General features: G+C 47.6%; 1 protein-coding gene across 3 annotated transcripts in view; it reads left to right on the top strand.

Moving 5' to 3' along the window:
- hpgd (15-hydroxyprostaglandin dehydrogenase) overlaps positions 1–21258 on the top strand; it is a 90721-nt gene that overhangs the window by 36393 nt on the left and 33070 nt on the right. The window contains exon 5 of one of the 3 annotated variants that reach the window (XM_078561575.1): positions 14226–14599. The exons of 1 other annotated variant lie outside the window; for it this stretch is intronic. In XM_078561575.1, the coding sequence (XP_078417701.1) occupies positions 14226–14248 (23 nt within the window). In that variant the 3' untranslated portion in view covers positions 14249–14599. Of the gene's footprint in view, positions 1–14211; positions 14600–21258 lie in introns of those variants that run through there. One more of the 3 variants, XM_078561567.1, reaches the window with a different exon arrangement.

Here is a 21258-nt window from a genome sequence, read left to right as displayed (position 1 = left end):
AGTGACAAACCTGTGGAGTGCCTAACGTGCCTTATGTTTACGTTTGCGGGTGCTACGTCTTGGTGCCGCCCCATCGCTCGGAGTGGCTTGTGAGACAGCCTGCTGACTCTGCTGTCCTGTTGGCCTCGATGACCTTGGCGGGCGTCCTCTGGCCTGTGGAGCCTGTGCTGGACCCGCCTGGGAGGGAGTGGCCAGTTCCAGAACTGGCACCTCCCCAATCGTCGCAGCCTCAGTGGATGCAACGGTCACTGGCAGAGGGGTGGAGGAGCTGCTGCCCTCATCCGGAGCGCCCTGAGAGGAGCTCGCAGCGACGACAGGCAGCTGCTGCGCCAACGTGAGGTCACTTTGGACCACCCTGCTCACCGCAGATGGATGGGCATCGAGCTGGGACACTTGGTGCCCTGAACATCTCCCACATTGGGAATGACCACCTGTGGCCATTAGCACTGTGAGGGCTTGCAGGTCCGAGCGTAACCCCATCAAATGATGATCAATCTGCTGGAAGCCCCTCGCCGTGAGAGTCACCAATCTCTCAATGGAGGAAGCCTGAAGCTCTGCCCTGAGGTTCATGCCTTCACTGACACTCTGCCTGGATTCCTCCACCACTGAGACCAAGTGAAGCACACTCTCATGCAACCCTGCCAGATGCTCCCGCACACCCGGCCGCTTGTCCAGCAGCAGCTGCATTGGTGACATCTCCAGAGGCACATCAACATGGCCCGACTCAGCATGTGCCTGGTCCCCTGCAGTCCTCCGGCTGCTGGTGCCATCGGCACTCTCTGTCTGTGCCATCTCCTCCAGCAATTGTGAAGTGCCCTCTCCACTGTGCCCCGGGACACTAGCCGATGTGGTAGTCGCTGTGCTGGTGCCTGGCTCGCTGAAATGATGTGACGCTCATGCCAATTGACGCCCCTCAGGTGTGGAGGGGGGGCTCTGGACGTCCTCCTGGCGGCCATGCGGTGGTGATGCTGAAATTAACAACAAGGACAGTGCATCAGTTAGCGTTCAGTCAGTATCACAATTCATCCCTTTCCCCCTCAGCCTCATAATGCGCTCAACCTTCAAGAACCTAAGGAGACCAACATTGGTGGGGTGGTAAATAGTCAAGAGGAGGCCCAAACATTATATGCGCCTACAGACAGGCTGGTCAGATGGCCTAAGGAATACCACATGGAATGTTATGTGGATAAGTGCGAGGTTATGCACTTGGGCAAGACAAACAAGGTACGGGAATACAGGAGAAATGGTAGGACCGTGGAAAGTAAGGACGATTATAGGGAACTTGCTGGGCAGACCCGTTAAGGTAGCAGAACAGGAACATAAGGTGTTTAACAAGGTAAAAGCCAGACTTGCCTTTATTAGCTGAGGAATAGAATGTAGGAAAAGGGAGGTCATGTTGCAAGTGCAGAAAACACTGTCAAGGCCACATCTGCACTTCTGTGTTCAGTTGTGACCTGCGCTTCATGGAAGGGATGGCATTGGAGTGGGGAGAGTGCAGAGGTTCCTGACCAGGATGCATGCTGTCTGGAGAGTTGGAGTTATCATAGAATTACACAGTGCAGAAGAGGCCCTTCGGCCCATCGAGTCTGCACCGACATGTGAGAAACACCTGACCTACCTACATAATCCCATTTACCAGCACTTGGCCCATAGCCTTGAATGTTATGACGTGCCAAGTGCTCATCCAGGTACTTTTTAAAGGATGTGAGGCAACCCGCCTCCACCACCCTCCCAGGCAGCACATTCCAGACCGTCACCACCCTCTGGGTAAAAAGGTTTTTCCTCACATCCCCCCTAAACCTCCTGCCCCTCACCTTGAACTTATGTCCCCTTGTCACTGACCCTTCAACTAAGGGGAACAGCTGCTCCCTAACCACCCTGTCCATGCCCCTCATAATCTTGTACACCTCGATCAGGTTGCCCCTCAGTCTTCTCTGCTCCAACAAAAACAACCCAAGTCTATCCAACCTCTCTTCATAACTTAAATGTTTCATCCCAGGCAGCATCCTGGTGAATCTTCTCTGCACCCCCTCCAGTGCAATCACATCCTTCCTATAATGTGGCGACCAGAACTGCACACAGTACTCTAGCTGTGGCCTCACCAAGGTTCTATACAACTCCAACATGACCTCCCTACTTTTGTAATCTATGCCTCGATTGATAAAGGCAGGTGTCCCACATGCCTTTTTCACCACCCCACTAACATGCCCCTCCGCCTTCAGAGATCTATGGACACACACGCCAAGGTCCCTTTGTTCCTCAGAACTTCCTAGTGCCATGCCGTTCATTGAATACTTCTTTGTCAAATCACTCCTTCCAAAGTGTATCACCTCTCACTTTTCAGGGTTAAATTCCATCTGCCACTTATCTGCCCATTTGACCATCCCGTCTCTATCTTCCTGTAGCCCAAGACACTCAACCTCACCGTTAACCACCCGGCCATGTTGTGAGGAAACATTGCATACATTTGTGGCATTTGCCGTGGAGCACAGGAGATTGACAGGTCACATTATTCATATCGTTATGAGGGTCATAGACCGGGTGGACAGAAGGCAACATTTCCCCTTGGCGCAGGGATGACTAACATGGTGGCATTTATGTAAGTTGAGTGCCATGAGATTGACAGGTGAGGTGCTGAGAATCTTTTGGACAGAGTAATGTGGCACGCAGCGGCTAAAAGGGTGGTGGAGGTACAAATCCTCCCAAGATGCAATAAGTATTTGGATGTGCAGCAGCGATGCCATGGCATGTTAGACTGGTCAGAAAAGGGATAAGGTGACTTTGGAAGGTGCTAGAGACGTGCATCCTCAAAGAGCCGATGGACCTTTGTATATGACCCACACGTCTGACTGTATCAGTCTGTGAATGAGCAGTGTTGCTGCATTAACGATTGCAGCAACCATCATTGCTTTGGATGGTGGGAAGACAGAGGGGATGGGACTGTGGGCCTCAAATACCTGGCCGCTGCACCCCAGCCTCACCGACACCTGCCGCCCTGGCCACTTGGCCCTTTTCCAGCTCCATGGCCTGTTCCTCGAAGTGGGTGACGTGGTGCAGCACGGCCTGGCCACCATCAGTGCGCAAACGCTCATGGTTGTTGTGCTCAGTTTTCACCTGCAGAACAGAGAACACCATTTATTGGGGCTGATCGCTCATGTACTCTGCACGCACATGTCGCGCCCCAACCACAGTGGCCTATCTGAGGCCTCCAGCGGCTCCTGTCCACACTACTGGTGATCAGTTACCAGAAGATAGTACGGCTGCTCCCAACCCCCTCCCCCAGCGGACACCTTGGACACATTCGGCGTCCATAACTTTGAATAACACATGGGTCTTAGTGCCCATGGCAAGGAGGCACAACTAGGTGCGGCACTGAGGCCAGCAGATGGCTCTTGACCACGGCACCTTGAGGCTCTCCTTCCACCATCTCATCACCATCAATAAGACATGTGTTGGAGTTCTGAGTATGTGTCTAGCTACCTCTCCTGCAGGTTGCCCCCAGACTACTCAAATGCGCCAAACACCAACATATGCTGCGGGGAGAACCCATCTTCTCCTCAACCACGAAGGCTGATGTAAACATGGTCACTATCTGTTTGCCCACCCAGCGTGTGCCAGATGCCCATTGCAGTAATGACACTAAGACATTGGCGGGGGGTCCTCAAAGGCTAAGGCTACCTGCAGGGCAAAATGGCCAAGGCCGACATGGTACTCACCCTTCCAGAGCACAACAAATCATTGAAGCGCTTGCGGCACTGGGTCCCTGTTCGACGGACAGCACTTAGGGAGCTGACCACCTCCGCCACCTCCTGCCAGACCTGCTTCGTAACTTGGGGGCCCTCCCCCTCCCATCCTGGGGTACCTGGACCTCTCACCATGCTGCCACCTCCTCGAGAAGGGCAGCAAGGCAGGCATCAGAGAAGCAAGGGGCACATTGGCCCCCCCGCTGGCCTACCCTGCAGCCTGCCGTCCTCCTCTGGCCTGCCCTCCTCCACTGGCCTTTTCTCCACCAGTGTAGAGTTAGAGTTGGAGCTGAAAGCACACGTGTAGTTGCTGCTGAGTATATTGTAAATGAACTTAATGTTTCCACCCAAGAAGTGTCTGCAGATCAATTCTAACAATAGTAGCAACTCAGCCAACCTTTTAGCAATCTTATTTTGAGACCTGTCTTTCTTATGGAAATTATTGTTAATTTATTCCCTCAGCTTTCTCTTTTTTATTGGAACATTGTTTTTTTTATGAAAACAATTTATGTTCCAAGTCTCTTTGGACAGCTACCAAGTTCAGTTTTAAACTCTGCCAAGATAGTGTCAGTCTGAGTGTTGAGATGAAGTGACACCTATTTGAGTTAATTTGGTTCTTGGAGACCCCAAGGCAATCATGGATGGTTGGCAACCCCATTTCTCTCCCAAAGTTCCTCCCTGTGCACTTGCAGTGGGGGCTCAGGACCTTTTCCTCCCTAACCTGGTGGTGTAGATACCATCCTGCTGTTTGGGACTGCTAATCCCACATAGACTACTCCACTCTATTTGTAATGGTTTTTGGTCCTCTGTGCTTGATTACTGGTTGAGTTGCATTCTGCTGCACTTAAATCACAGCAAACTGTTAACCTCACAACATTGCCAACTCTGAAGGGTTATTGAATGGACATTTTTGGCATCTTTTCCCACAGTAAATTGTTATGAAATGTTCGGCTGTCAAACTTCGTTGGGGAGTCTGTTGATGGCTCAGCTGTTGATTGATTCAGCTCAGAATCATTTGGTGGATTGAAGCAGCTTTCAAGAGGTGGCTTCGGTAAACTTGGAGGAATTTCCCCAGCAGAGTTTCAGTTAAGGACCAGCTGAAAAAACCTCAACTATAACACCTCCCCTTCTGCCTCTCACAAGACATTTATTCTAAGTGCTGCTTAAGAGCCATATCTGTCAAGTTGTACCGCAGCTCTCACCATCTGTCTTTATTTTAATTATATAATTATTAAATTTGTGAGCGATGGCAGATGAGTCATCACATTTTCAGTCACATGCAGTGGGCCCCTACTATATGTAACTGTGATGAAGGTTTTTTTTCCCAGATGCTTAGATTTGGGAGTCATTACTCCTTTTAAGGGTGCTTTTCTATCAATTCACTTATTTACGGGAACCAAGCCCATGTTATGTTAGTGAAGAATGAACATCTCAGCTTATGAAACGAGGATTGGACCGGTCAGAGTGACTTAAACATCTTTTATGACTTCTAGCGGAGACAATGACCCTGAACATTCTCATGCGTTTATCTAGCTTCCCCCTCAAAATCAGCCAGGCCATTTTCTGCATGAAGGCGTTTCTCCCTGAGTTCCCTTTCGGAGTTATTAGTAACCCAGCACTGGATTTTCGTAGAGATGGGAATGCTCCGGGGACCTTCAAAAATGGTGAGCAAAACCCAGATGCAGAAGTCCCGCCTCCATTTCCAACAGATCCAATTTTCGACAGCAGGGGAAAGAAGACGGGGTGTGATTCCCACAGGCGGGAAACCCAAACTCAACAGGGCCATCACAACTTAATGCTGAGTTCAAACAGACCCCGTTTTGGCTGTTCAACTCACAATGTCACGAATTGATGGAGTAAATGTGAATGCTCTTGAAGGGTGGATAAGTTCTGTTTAAGTGTCATGATCTGAAGTCTTTATTTACATTCCTGCTCTTTAAACATGCAAGAAAAACACACCCTGATGCTATCAGTGAGAGTTTTTAAAAAATACCCTCTGCTGGACTACTTTGACAGACCATGGATATGGGTTAGAAAAAAATTATCATCTGGGCATGCAGTTTCGACAGCATTCTTTATTGACATTTCCAAAGGCTGTTATTATGTAATTATGGATGCTTAGCTCAGTTTCAACAGCTGCAATTATCTCAGCAGGGGTTTGATTTGACAGTTTAATGATGTTGTTAAATGATTTCCTGTCTTTGATGTGGGGCCTGAATAGGAATTTCATCTTATAAGAGACTAACCATTTGAGGAGATTTAAAAGTTTTGAATTAGTTTCTTGAATGAGACTTGTTTTACTATCACTCACTCAGTGAGTGCTGTATTAGATTGTTAGAAGTTTTTTTTAATCTCCACATGGTTCCTGGGGTCTGCCCATGGTGGATACTGGGTGAATGGCCATGGAGGTGGTATGAAGGGGCATGGGGATATGAGCAGGAATGGGAGGATGGGACATTGAGTTGGCATGGAGGTAGCATGGGAGTATGATGGGTGTATGGGTGAGTGTGTTGGGGACATGTGAGTTTACATGGAGTGTTTGAGGGGGGGAGGGTGAGGGAAAGTGAGGGGTGAGGGCTAGAGGGCTTAACAGCTTCTAAAACAAAGTTCCAGAGAACCAAGGCGGGCCTTCCAACCAGCCTGCCCTGGCACTCACCCCATCACCCTCCTCTCCCCTGCCTGTGGCCATCTAGGATCTGCTTCCATCCCACCCTCTCCTCCCCAGAGTGAAAATTGGGTCTAACGGGACCCTATAAATTGAGGAGGGTCTGCCGAGTAGGGAAATTTCCCATCTCGGGCTACCTGCCTCGGTAGCGAAAATCCGGCCCCTAATTTTGGACTCCTTCACAACTTCTGTACGTTTACTCTATTGAACTCTACCAGGAAACACCATTCAGACGCATGTTGTTCTGAGCCTGTCATGAGTCAGTTCTTCCGTTGTGCAATAAGACTGAGATCCGACAATATTCTTTCACAGCTCTGTCTGATTGCTTTGAGTGAGTCATAGTCCTGGATCTCTAAAGTACCACCTTTGAGTCGTAAGCATCATAACTCCTCGCAAATCAGCCTGTTTCAAACTGTATACAGCTTCACTGTTTTTTTATTTCTTAAATGCTTGAAGACGATGGTTCTGAGAAACATCTGTCTCCCTTTGTATTTCTGCCTATTTATAGCTTGCGCACCATGACTCTGGACTCTCAACCCCAGCACCCTGTTCACCCACGCACCAAAATTGCAGCAATAACAGGTCAGAAGTTGCCATTAAGACAGCAGCAAGGCTCCCCGCCCCCCCATTTTCTCTGGGCAAGTGGTACAGCAACTTCGGACAATGAGTAGATGTGCAATTAAACATCAATATCCAAAATTTGCTCTTAGAGTTGCTTTGCACTGCCATTAGCTTTATCAAAACAGGGCATCCCTTGCTTAGCCTCCCTGTATCTTGTAGGAACTTACTGCATTCGACCTATAATTTCCCATTAAACTCACCCCAGAAAGTTAAGTCTTGTGACTGCAAGCACAAGTATCCTTAGCATCATGTCCATGACTGCCAATCAACCTCCATGGCACTGGGAAGTAACTGTTAGAAATGTGGAGCCTCACGCTTTCAGGTTTTGAGTTTTTCTGGTGGGATTTTTTTTTTAAATTTAATTTTCCTTTCTGTCTCCTTCCCTCCCTTAATCGAATTTTTCTTTCCCCTTTTTTTAATTTTTTCTTTCTGTGCCTGATTTGTCATTTAAGTTGCTCTCCAGCTCAGTCTTCCTCATATTATTTTTGAGTCTACAAATCTCGTTTTCTCCCACTATCAGCTCAAACTTTCAACAACATCCCGAGCAAGAGGTTTTTAAACCTGAGGAGTGCAGGGGCAGGTTTAACTAGTGGCAGACATGGTTAGATGCCCTGCTACAGAAAATTCTGACCCAGTGTTAAATATCAATCAGTTTACAGCGATGCAAAAGCATGAAGTATAACTGCTGTCAAAAGGTTCATGTGGTAGTATCCTCATCTTGCACCTGAACATTGTGTTCAAGTGCCACTCCTGAGACTTGGCACAGAATCTAGGTTGACACTTTTGGCAAATCATTTCCCAAATTTTGGTTAACCATTTCCTCTTTCAGACTTGGTGTTCAAACATTATTTTTGACTTCTTAGTTAATCATCTTCTAGTAATTTTACAACCTTGTTTAATCATTTCTCTTTTTTATATACGTTTTGAAAGACGACAACTGGGCTTGAACCAGGTACTGCCATTTACACCCGATGGTACACAGAGGCTCCTCCTGCCCTCTCAAATGGACATAGGTTCTGATTGAGCTATTTAACGAGCAAGGGAGTTGCCCTGATCAACAGTCATCTCTCAACCAAATCTCATTTTCAAATCAGGTTATTTATTTCACTGCTATTTGGGAGGCTAATTGGCTGCCATGTTTCTTAACATTTCAGCAGTCCCTATGTTTCAAAAATATCCCACTGGCTGCAAAGCAGTTTAGTGTATCCTGAGGCCATGAAAGACTCTATATAAATGCAAATTATTTCATAAAACATTTATTCCTCAGTCATAGGCTCCTTGCAAGAAGCGATGTCCCAGTCAGGAAACCCTGGGCCTTAAAATGTCTCCGACTTTTCTATTCACTTGATAAGTGGAAAATCAAGGGCTTTGTAGTCAGATTTCCAGCATCTGCAGCATTTGCTTTTATCTTAGATTTGTAGTTGTCCATTTTCGAACCAGTATGGCTGGTGAACATTGCTCCTGGCTGGAAGCACTCCTTATTTGGGGAGGTGGGGGGGGGGTGTTGGGGGAGGGGCGGTGGTATTGGCCCCCATGTCTCCTTCCAGATGGATTTGTGCGCCGAGAACATGACTTGGGAGCTGTTAATCCAACTGAAAATTGGCAGATGGGGATATTGTCATGACTTTCATGCTCTGACTTGATCTATATTTCATTGCTTCACTCAGGGCTGTGGAAAGCGAGCCGTGACAAGATGTGTTATTGCTCCTCTGCATTCAAGGGGAACTCCTTTGCAGGTTCAGTCATGCTTTAAGGACATGCATTTAACAATACTGATGTTTAATTTTCTAAACAGTCATTATAGAACCCAATGACATTTAAACAAAATAGTAGCAAACCTCCTTTGGGGAGGTGGTGGTATAGTGGTATTGTCACTGAACTGGTAATGCAGAGACCCAGGGCAATGCTCTGGGACCTGGATTTAAATCCCACCACGACAGGTATGAAATTTGAATTCAATAAAAAAAAAAAAAAAAAATCTGGCATTAAACGTCCAATGGTGGCCATGAAAACGTTGTCGATGTCGTAGAAGCCCATCTGGTTCACTAACGTCCTTTCGAGAAGGAAATCTGTTGTCCTTACCTGGTCTGGCTTACATGTGACTCCCAGATGCACGGCAATGTGGTTGACTCTTAAAATGCCCTCTGAAATGGCCTAGCAAGCCACTCAGCTCTCAAGGGCAATTAGGGATGGGCCTGGCCAGCGATGCCCCCATCCCATGAATGAATTAAAAAAGATAATGCACTCCGTGGTGGGAGTGGCAACTCTGAGGAACGCCCACTGGAGAGCAGGGCAGGCGAGCAAGTCAAATCGTGCGCTGCTCACCTAATGAGTTATGTAGCCGAGGGTTTTACATCAAATCGCATGGTAGGGGAGGCAGGAAGTCATGTGCACCACCATCATGTCCGGGTGCTATATTTAAAAGGTACCTGGACAGCTAGTGATCGCGCCAGGAGTCCAGGACCGCGAGGTGGCTTCCAGGAAGCAGCAAGTACAGGCCCCATGGTTCAGTGAAGACTCCCTGGAGACTCTCCTGTGGGGGACAGGAGGGGATGTCCTCTCCCCCAGAGATGGGAGCAGGCAGCCCACTCAACTCACCACAGCGGCCTGCAAAGAGGTTGCCAGGTTGGTCAGTGTCAAGGGGTGTAGGGGAGGACTACCCTGGAATGCAGGAAATGCATGAACGATCGAATCCATGTCACCAGGGTAAGTGAACCCTCTACTCTCTGTCCTTGCCTCACCATGTTCTGAATCTGTCATGGGACATGGGTGTCAATGGCAAGGCCAGCATCTGAGCTGCCCATCCCTAAAAGCCCTTCACTAGGTGCTGGGCTGCTGCCTCATTGCCCCACTGCAGTCCATGTGGTCTGCTGGTAGGGAGGCAACTGCAGGTTGCTGCCCCACCACACTGAAGGCACATCCGTTTTGGGAGGGGTGTCCAGGGGTCGGGGGCGTGGGTTGAGGTTGAAGTAGAGGGCGATTCGCAGATGCTGCTGATGCCATGACTCTGCTGCCCTTGTCCTTCTAGCTGCTGGAGCTTGTGGGTCTGGAGGGGACCAATGAAGTAGCCTCGGGGACTAGCAGCAGTGTGTCGTTCACATGGCGCACACAGCTACCAATGGGCCGGTGAAGGGACTCAATGTTGAGGCTGCTGGGTGGGATGCCAATCCAGCAGCCTGCATAGTCCTGGATGGCGTCCAGCTTCCTGAGTGCTACTGGAGTTATCCAGATGAGTGGGTAGTCTTTCCTCAAACCCCTCACTTGTGCCTTGCAGATGGTGGGACAGGCTTTGGGGAGTCACAAGGTTACTTTTCAGCCATAGAGTTAGCAGCGTGTAGCCTGGTCTTGCATCAGAAGTGCTCACAAGCAGTCTACCTTTATGAAGGAGAAGAGAGTGCACAACAGATGTGAGAAGGAGAATTCCGGAGGGGGCGTGCCGACATCCAGCCCCTCACACAATATGAGCCGCGGGCTACCGAGCTGGTAGGGGAGGACCGTAACCGTGCATGTGCCGATGGCGAGGTCGCTCTCCCTCAAGCATCCAGTGAGGGAGCATGTTTAACCTCTGCCAGTCGGAACCTGAGGGTGAGGCAGTGTGCAATGTAGGAGGTGGCCTAGGCAGTCACTCATTCTCTCCTCTCTCCATTTTAGGTTACCAGCCGGGAGAGAGTGAGGCCAATCCCTGTACCTGAACTCAACCCCAGCCCGGACGAGGCCTCAGAAGAGGATGGGGACAATTCCTCACCTGTAGGACTGTCACAGCATTCACCTGCACCCTCCACCAGCCCAGAGACACTCACCTCAGTGGCTCATAGACCTAGATTCGGTTCGCGGTGGTCACCTCACAGACACGTGTCCGCTGCAGGAGGAGGCAGTGACAACCAAGGTATCCAGCTGTCGGAAGACTGTTGGAGAAGAGGCTCCTGCTAAGTTTGAATCAGATGATGAGCTCTGGGAGCGGTCATTGAGGAGATGCTGGAGTATCAGCGAGACGCAGGGGAACATCAGTGGTGTCAGAGACCCTCAACAGAATGGCATGCGATGTGGTGGAGTCCATTCACACGCTCTCTGATGTAGTGGCTCCGACATGTGAGTGCATCAAGGTCTCCACGGGGAGGATGGAGGACGACATGGAGAACCTGGTCCAGCAGAACACCCAGTTCCTGCCAGAGATGGGCTCAGACCTGCACTCCGTCGCTGTAGCCATGGGTGAGCTTTTGCAGTGGCTACATGAGAGGGGAATGAGGCACCTCGACCTCTCCAGGTTACCCTTCTCTTCGATTCAGAGAGGGGCCCTCGGAGGGACACCCCAGATGAGGGGTATCAAGTGAACACTCCTGGAGCTTCCACTCAGGACTCTCCAAGGGTGTCCATCCATTCCAAGTCCCCTTTGCCTGTCACCCCATCAGCTCCAGCCTCTGGAACCGCTGGGGGCACACCTGCCCCAGAACAGGGGACTCAAAGAAGGCTGGGGCCCTCCAGAGGGTGTCTGCCAAAATCATCAGAGACAAGGGGGCATTGCAGTCAGCAGGCTGCCTCCACCTCTGCATGGGTGGTGGGGAAGCACAGACCTAGTGAGATGGTAATAAATATTAAGGAGGCGAAGTTCGTACTGGTGGCACAGGGTACAATCGTTGTAAATATTCATTGCACCTTTATAAATATATTACACGTTGCACTTCATGGAGGTTTCCTGAGTTTTTCTTGCTGCTGTTTGTGGTTTTGCCTGTGCACACCCCATTCCCCCCCCCACAACGTCCCTTCTGGGGGTCCCAGGCTGTCCCCCTGAATCATGCCGGCACATGGAGGCATCGCTCTTTGCCAAGGGTCTTGTGAGTCATGTGCAAGAAGCCCCCCCCCCATTCACACTATTCCCCTTCCCTCCGCTGCCCTTTGGAGTCTATAGAGAGATCGTTGCCTTGTCAGAATACGTTATCAGGATTCTCCTTCAGTTGTCCAGCTGAGCTGACCTTCAGCTCCACCCACCCGATGACCCTCCTCCCACTTGTTGGACATCAAGAGTGTCGACATCCTGATCTACCTTTGCATGAGGCTGGTCTGTGTCACGTTCCAAACTTTGTCCAACACCTCCTCCACCTCTTTCCCCTCATCACCCTCAACCCCACTGGAGTTACCATCGCCCTCTCATCAGTCACCCTTGCACCCCCTATCGCGGTAGAGCACCATTACCATCACCCTTCAAAAATGCCTTCCCTCCCCAATGCATCTGTCACAGTCCCCATATCCACCCTGATCCTGCCCACTCCCAAGACCCATGTAAAACTTCTCGTCCCTTCCAGTGACCCAGACAAGCCCCACACCCACCACAGGCGGACCCTCGCCCTCCCACCTCCCACCCTACTGCATCCCACTGCCCCCTCTTACAGTTACAGCGCCCTCCAACCACCAGCACTCTTGGTTTGACCCCCAAGCATTCAGCCATAAACAGCACAGGCCCCTCCCTCTGAACATTCCCGTCCCCTTCAATGTTCCCGTGTTTCTTCACATCCTCCCCCCTGCCCCGCTACCTCGCCTTTGTCTCCCAGCAACAACCCCACCCCACCCTGGGCTATCGCACACCATACCTCCGTGTGGTTCTCCGCTAATCGAGGCTGTAGCTTTTTTGGTCAAGTGCTGCCTCGCCATCTGAGCGAGACATCTGACCGTTGGTCCAGTCGTGAATTGGACTGGCGTGAACTAGAATACAGTTAATGACGTGCAAATCGGGGACCCGGTGACCTCTGGCCCGCCTTTGTCCCGCCATGACATTCGGGACCACAAGTTCCCGTTATCATTCCCCACCATCGGGAGACTGATTTTTTTTTTCTCTTGGCTCTTGTCATATTCTCCCCCCCACACCACTCAGACCTGCCACTGGCGGAGAGGAGAAAATTCCAGCCATTGTGTCCAGATAAAACTGCAAATGTCATATGTGAAATGAAAGCAGAAAACCCTGGTCTGGCCTGTCAGAAACCGTTCACAAGCTACTCAGTCAATCCGCTGCTTCTATGTATTATTATTTTGCAATCTTAACCTATAACATTTAATCGTTATTCTCCCATTCCCCGCTATTCTGCAAAAAGATATCTCCCCTAAAACCTGTTGAAGTTGGGCCAGTTGAAAACTTCAGGAGTGAGTTTGCTACACTTTTGTTGGGTAAGGATATTAAGGCCAGTGGGTATCATTTTGTCTAATTGAGGCAGCTGAGAAGTCCCTTGGGACCCTTCATTAAAGGTGCTGCATAAATGCAAACTGTTATTATTGTCATTCCTAGAATGAATCAAATATTAAAATATCTCACGGCGATGACGCGTCCACTCTCAAATAAACCTGAGCAGCTCCACAAGGTGAAAAAAAGTGGCCACCTCCGATATGGAAAGTGGAAGGTCTACTTGTTGGAGGCAGCAATGTTCGGGTAAATGTTGCTGTGTTGGCTATTAATGGCAAAATTGTAAATGCCAATATACAGAATGATGTGGAAATATTGTTTCCCCTGTACGTTTATTTCTTCTGCCTCCTGATAAGCTTTTATTGGATACAAATAGGTTTCTTAATCGATTTTTTTAAATCGGCGGCGGGGGTTGGTTGGGGGTCACTAACACGATGGGTCGGGCAATGTTTATGGATGTTGTCTGTTTAGAATTCCAGAAGGTGTTTGATAACGTTCTGTACAAAGGCTTATTAGCAAAAACTAAAACCCGCAGACTTGGAAGGAATCTGTAATTGGTTAGAAGGTCATAGATGGGGCAAGGATAAAGAGAATGTACCCTGCTCATCAGGATCTGACAAGTGGTGTTTCCCCATGGATCTGTAACCCTGTAGGCCATGCCAAATGTTTGTGCATTCAACCCCACTTCAGGGACTTGACCACATAATCTAGGGTCACATTCCCAGTGCAGGCCTGAGAGAGCGCTGCACTGTTGGAGGTGCCATCTTTTTCAGATGAGCTGTTAAACCTTATCCCATCTGTCCCTTCGGGTTGATGTAAAAGATCCGATGGCATTATTTCAAAGAAGAGCAGGGGAGTTCTCCCTGGTCTCCTAGCCAATATTTATCCCTCAACATTGTTGTGTTATGTGCCTTTTATATGCCTTTGTGTTTTTTACCAGTTTCTAAGTTTGAACAGGAGCTTTATTTACAATGCTTAAATGTCTGCAACACAAGTTGCTAGCTTACTTTTAGTTTCTTTTTCTCAGCCGCCACACTCAGGCTTGACTGACAACACACAAGAAACAACAGACACACAATCAAACACCGAAAAATTGAATACCAAAAGCATCACTGAAAAGATTATCTGATAATTTATTTCATTGCTTTTGTGCATTCCAGTTATAATTAGAGAATCACAGACCTTTAATGGCACAGTAGGAGGCCATTCGGCCCATTGTGTCTGCACCAGCTCTCCAAATGAGCATTATGACCTAGTGCCATTGCCCTACCTTTTCCCCATACCCCTGCACATTGTTTCTAGTCAAATAATCATCTAGTGCCCTCTTGAATGCCTCGCTTTAACCTACCTCCACCATACTTCCAGGCAGTGCAATCCAGACCCGAACCACTCATTGTGCGAAAAAGTTTTTTCTCACGTCACATTTGCTTCTTTTGCAAATCACTTTAAATCTGTGCCCTCTCGTTCTTGATCCTTTTACGAGCAGGAACAGCTTCTCCCTATTCACTCTGTCCAGCCTCCTCATGATTTTGAACATCTCCATCAAATTTCCTCTTAGCCTACTTCTCTCCAAAGAGAACAGTCCCAACTTCTCCAATCTATCCCCATAGCTAAAGTTTCTCACCCCTGGAACCTCTCCTGCACACTCTCCAATGTGTTCACATCCTTCCCATAGTGTGGCACCCAGAACTGTACACAATACTCCAGCTGAAGTCTAACAAGTGTCTTATATAAATTCAGCGTAACCTCCCTGCTCTTGTACTCAGTGCCCCTATTAATAAAGCCCAGGATACTACATGCTTTAACTCCTCTCTCCACCCGTCCTGTCACCTTCACTGAGCTATGCACATATGCACCCACCAGGTCTTTCTGTTTCTGCACCCACTTCAAAACTTCACCCCTTATTTTATATTGTCTGCCCATGTTCTTCCTACCAAAATGCATCACCTCACACTTCTCCACATTGAACTTCATCTGCCACCTATCTTCCCACTCCACCAACTTGTCTACGTCCCCTTGAAGTTCCACACCATCCTCCTTGCAGTTCACAACATTCCCAAGCTTCGTATCATCGCAAACTTTGAAATTGTCCCCTGCACACCAAGACCTAGATCATTAATATATATGAGGAAAAGCAAGGGTCCCAATACTGACCCCGGGGAACTCCACTGCAAACCTTCCTCCAGCCCGAAAAATATCCATTGACCATTACTCTTTGATTCTTATTTTTCAGCTAAATTTGTATCCACGTTGCTACTGTCCCTTTTATTCCATGAGCAATAACTTTTCTCACAAGTCTGTTGTGTGACACTGTATTAAATGCCTTTCGAAAGTCCATGTACGCCACATCAACAACATTACCCTCATCAACCTTTTCTGTTACTTCTTCAAAAAACTCCAGCAAGTTAGTTAAACACGATTTCCCCTTTAGAAATCCAAATTGGCTTTTCCTTATCCACCCATATTTTTCCATGTGACTACTAATTCTATCTGGAATAATTGTCTCTAGAATCTTGCCCACCACTGAAGTTATCTTTGATCTCTGTGCTTTCAGTTCTCTAGACCCCAAAGTCTGGAACACCCTTCGGAAAACACTCTGCTCCTCTGCCTCGCTATCCTCCTTTTAAGACGTTTCTTAAGCGTTTGGTCATGTGACCCAATACGCCTTATATGGCTCAGTGTCACTTTGTTTTATAATGCTCCGGTGAAATGCCTTGAAATATTTCATTGTGTTAAAGGCGCTATATAAATATAAGTTATTGTTGCTGTTGCAAATGTTGGTTTGAGCTCGCCATGCACAAATTGACTGTCGCACTGACCTGCATTACGAATACAACAATTACACTTCAAATAATTATATTCATTAACTAGGAAGTGCTTTAGGAAGGTGCTATATGAATGCAGATTTTTTTACTGGGGCCGCTGCATTTTTAATGAAGGTCTACCTTCTCAGTCCAGAGTTAGTTTGGTGTCTGTGTTCAATCTTACACTCCCGTTCTAGTTCCACTTTGGTTCTACATCTGTAGCAATTAATCTCGACCTCTTCCTACTCAGCTTTTCAGCTGAATTCTTCTTTTCCAGGTCTCTTGTGACTGGATATTCTATGCCAATGTTGGATCATTGCTATATTAAAAATAGAAAATGCTAAAAAAATAACTCAGCAGGTCTGGCAGCGTCCGTGGAGAAAGAAACAGAGTTAACGCTTCGAGTCTTAATCATCGGGGTTCTGATGAAGAGTCATTTTGGACTCAAAATATTAACTGTTTCTCTCTCCACAGAGTTTTTCCAGCATTTTCTGTTTTTATTCCCGATTCCCAGTATCTGCAGTATTTTGCTTTTGTTTTATTGGATTATTGCTACTTCCCGAGTGCTTCCAGTATTGCTGTGCAATTTCAAGTTTCAAATTTGATTGAAGAACAATCATTTATTATTCAGCATCCTCACTAGGATTGCTGAGTCTTCAGGGCTTGAATATGAATTTCCAAGACACTGCTGCATGCAACATGGGGAAAAAAAAACCTTAGGGGTATTAACATAAAACTGTTTATTTATTTTCTTTGAACACTTATTTATTCATTCTAAAAGGTATTGGAGATGGAGGGTGGGGTGAGGGACGCACAGTGCGGGTGGTGAACTGGTCATTGCACTGATTGTCAAGGTGAATGCAGTCAGGTAGCAAAGAGCCTTCAATTGGAGTGAGAAAATAGTGCACCTGGAGGTTGAAAGGCCACAGACCTGAAACATTAACTCTGCTTCCCTCCCCACAGATGCTGCCAGACTAGTATTTTCTGTTTTTAATTCCCAATTTCTTTTTAATTGGCTCCTTTGTTTATTTGGACCAGATTCTCCTCCAACACTTCTTTCAAATGTCAACTACCTTGGATGACTTGCTTCATTTGCATCGTTTTCCTGCCACAAGTTACGTTTAGTGTTTACCTGGCAGGAAAGTAAACGACAGGCAGGAATTGAATGACTCGATTAGTGCTGAGGCACACATAGCACTTTAGGCTGTTATTAGTTCTGAGCTACGCTGACAGGGCGGAATCATGCCGTCTCTGAGATTATTGACGTTTCATTGCTGGTGTCACGTTACCTACCTCGGCCTCCTCACTAGCTTCAGCCACTGTTGCTCTGTTTTGTGCAGCTTGAAATGTGACGTTGAGAGCGGAGCAGCGAATTCCAGCCCCAGGATCTATGGCAACGTGTTTGTTTGAGCACTTTCTCAAACACCGGCAAGCTGTGTCAATGATAACTGGTCAGAACAGTGGGAGCTTGATCACTTTGCGGCTATTTATGGTTAAGCACTCGAGACGGAGGGACGGTGTAGGGGAGGAGTGCAGGGGTGCATTGATCATCAACGAAACTTGCCAACTCAATCAGGCAGGGTGCCAAATTAAATTTGTCCACTGAAGGGAGTGCGCCCAGAGTTTAGTACAGAATCCCTCTGTGCCACCTTCGCTCCACCTTATCTGCTCGTAGCAGAGCAGGGAAGCTCTCCCGTTTTCCTGGTCAATATGTATCCCTCAGCCAACACCGCTCTAACAGATTAACAGGTCGTTTATCTCAGTACTGTTTTGTGGGGCATTGCTGTGCGGCTGCTGAGTTTGTCTGATTAAAGCCATTTTTGAAGTTACACCTGCTTGGTTAGTTGCTTTTGAAGTAAATATGTGTTATTTGCTCTTCCCATCGTAACTTTTCTGCCTCTGCACCTCACTCATGCCCTCTACTCTTTGTATTCTGATCTGCTGAATGTTCTTCTTGCCTCCATTTCACTAGCGATGACAGAGGGCTTCAGTCACCTTGCCCCACATCCAGGAATCCCTTCAAACCTTCCCGCCTTGCTCTACACTTCTCTCACCTTGAAAAGTTTCCTCGGATTGGATTAAGTCAATTCTCACTTCTGAGTCAGAGGACTGTGGGGTCAAGCTTTGCCCCAGGACTTGAAAACCTAATCCAAGCTGACATTCAGCGCAGGCCTCAGGGGGTATTGCATTGTCAGGAGGTGTTTTCTGTTGACTGAGATGTTAAGCCAACACCTGCCTGCCTGCCTAGACCTAATTCAAGGAACAGCAAAGAGTTCTCCTTCTCTCCTAGACAAACATTGTCACTTAACCAGGACCATCAAAACACATCAACTATCATCCTTAAATATGCATTTGTGAGACCATTGTGAAAAACTATTCACACATGGGGTGCGGGCATCGCTGGCATTTAGTTCCCATTTTTTGTTACTCTTCAGAAGGCCGCCTTGAGCTGCTGTGGTTTATTTGGTGTAAGTACACCCACAGTACTATTGCATAGGGTGTTACAGTATTTTGATCCAGCTATGATGAAGGAATGGCAATATATTTCCTAGGCAGGGTGGTGTGTGACTTGAAAGGGAACTTGCAGGTGGTGGTGTTCCCATGCGTCTGCTGCCCTTGTCTTTCTACATGGTCATGGCCACGTGTTTGGAAGGTGCTGTCGAAGGAGCCTTTGCAAGTTGCGGCAGTGCATATCGTAGATGATGGAGGGAGTGAATGTTTAAGGTACCAATGCAAATTATGGGAAGGTGGTGGCATAGTGGTGTTGTCGCTGAACTGATAATCCAGAGACCCAGGGTGTGGCTGTGGGGACCTGGGTTTGAATCCCACCACAGCAGATGGTGGTCAATAAAAATCTGGAATTCAAAGTCTGATGATAACTATGAAACCATTGCCGATTGTCGTAAATACCCATTTGGCTCATTAATGTCCTTTAGGGAAGGAAACCTGTCATCCTTACCTGGTCTGGCCTGGCCTACATGTGACTCCAGACCCACAGCAAAGTGGTTGACTCTTAAATGCCCTCTGAGCAAGTGCAATTAGGGATGGGCAATTAAATGCTGGCCTAGCCAGTGACACCCACTGAGTAGTAGGCTGTCGCATTTGCCTACATAACAGTCAACTTAAGAAGTCGTTGTAAAGTGAAGTACTTTTTCCAGGGATGAGGGCAAGAGGACATTGATAAAGATTAAATTTAAGAGATTTAGGACAGAGACAGTGTCTTGAAACTGCGGAATGTCCTACCAGAGTCAGCAATTGAAGTTGAGATTGTCTCAAATACAATAGATCAGATGGGTGGTTAAGGGAAAGGAGAATGAAGTGACCTGGAAAGAATAATATGGAGAATAGACACAAACATGGGCTGACTGGGCCAAATAATATGTTTCCATGGTTCAATTTCTGTGTAATTCTCTAAATCACATTCAGGAATGTGATGAAATGCGACACTTATTGCAAGCTCTTTTTTTAAAACCTGTCTCTTCAGCCAGCTTTCCAACGTAACCATGCTCTGATTCAACCCCACCTGTGACGCACTGCGGGATACCTTGTTACCGTAATGATGTTTGCGTAAATCCAGGTTGTCATAGATCTGACAAAGATATGATTAAAAGCTTCCCCTTTTTGACATGAAACAACAATATAAGTGATAGCTACCCTTTCGTTCCTACTTGAACAAATCTAGGTTCACCTCCAAGCGCTGTGGATTTTGCGGGGTCTCAATTTCCCTGGCATGAGTCATGCACGATAGGTTGGATCAGGTTAGACTCCAGTTGTGTACAGTCTAGTGTAAAAGGCTTTCACGACAGAAAATAATTGTGGCAGATGTCCAGATTACTAAGGTGGGGCAGGGGCTGAGTAATGAGGCTCAGTGAATACTAATGCTGCAAATTAAGAATAGCTACATTTGTGACTAAAGCCAGAACTACTTGTGCTGCGTGATCTCACCTAGTTTTTCTCAGCCTCTTGGCAGCCCTCGACACAGTTGACCATATCATCTTCGGCCTATGACTCCTGCCATTGTCCACATAACTGGGTCGGCCCTCACATGGTCCCACTTTTACCAATTTGTTCGTAGCCAGCACATCTCCAAAAACAGCTTTCTCACAAAGATTTATCCTTGACCACCTCGTCTTCCTCAACTAGGTGCAGCCCCTTGGCGGCATCGTCTGCAGATACGGAGCCAGCTTCCTCACGTACGTGTTACGACCCACCCCCCCCCCAGGTGAGGTTCCCCATTAAGTTGTTGATCCAGACGAGACCCCTCAATTTGTCACTGTCTGGCTGGGACACCCCCAAATTTTTTATGCCCTGGGTGGGGAGGGATAAACTGGCTCCTTGTCTTTATTCAGCGCCCCTGCCACCCACCCTCCCCCTCCCCCACCCCACCACTGTTGGTCGCAACAAGATTTAATCTAAAAAGGATCCCTTTCGCGAATACCTTTTTCCCAGACCCAGTAGTTCTGGTTTTGAAGGAGCCAATTTGATTAGACTTTCTTGAGTTAAAAGGTCAGAGTGAGTTTATTAACTACTAAAGGCAAGAAAAGATAAAACACATGCATATACACTCATACAGGTTAAAAGTAACAATTTAGCTTGAAGTTAATGAATCTATATATATAATATATTATATACACATGGAAAAAGGTATGTGGAAGAGTCCTTGCCTCATGGGGAGTAGGTGATTGAGCATTGTGGCTGCTGTGATTTGAGATTTCAGTAGAATTGACTCCAGTAGACGAGTAGTCAGCTTCAAGGTTTCGGTAGAGTTGACTTGGGTAGACAAATAGTTGGTTTCGAGGTTCCAGTAGTGTTGAATTCGGTAGAGAGGGAGAGAGATCTGGATACCTGCAAAATGGCGATTTGCAGGGGTACTGTGTATGGCTGTTACTTCTGAGTCAAAATTCCAGCACTTGCTCTCTCAGCACACCCACCAATAGATAGACACCAGGGCAGCTTTTAACCCCTCCTTTGCGTATTCCCAATGGGGAAGCGAATTCACAAATCTGCCTGGGCATTGCTCACAGGATTTCTGAATGAGACGATATACCCATCTCCCATGGGGAAGGGTTTTCAGGTCGGTGAGCGGGGGCAGGGCCTGCTAGCCGACGTGTAAAATGACGCGCGGTGACGATGGGCAGGCATCACGGTGTCACCGCGCGACATTTAGATTGTCAGTTCGGCGGGCGCGCAGCCAAGACGCCAAACTGTCAAAGGCCTGTTAAAAACTAATTGAATTAATAAAATGAGCTGCCCGTC

This window comes from Cetorhinus maximus, chromosome 2 (genome assembly GCF_964194155.1).
Source record: "Cetorhinus maximus chromosome 2, sCetMax3.hap1.1, whole genome shotgun sequence".
Lineage (NCBI taxonomy): Eukaryota > Metazoa > Chordata > Chondrichthyes > Lamniformes > Cetorhinidae > Cetorhinus > Cetorhinus maximus.
Note: the sequence above shows the minus strand (reverse complement) of the source record. Positions and strands in the feature narration are given on the sequence as shown.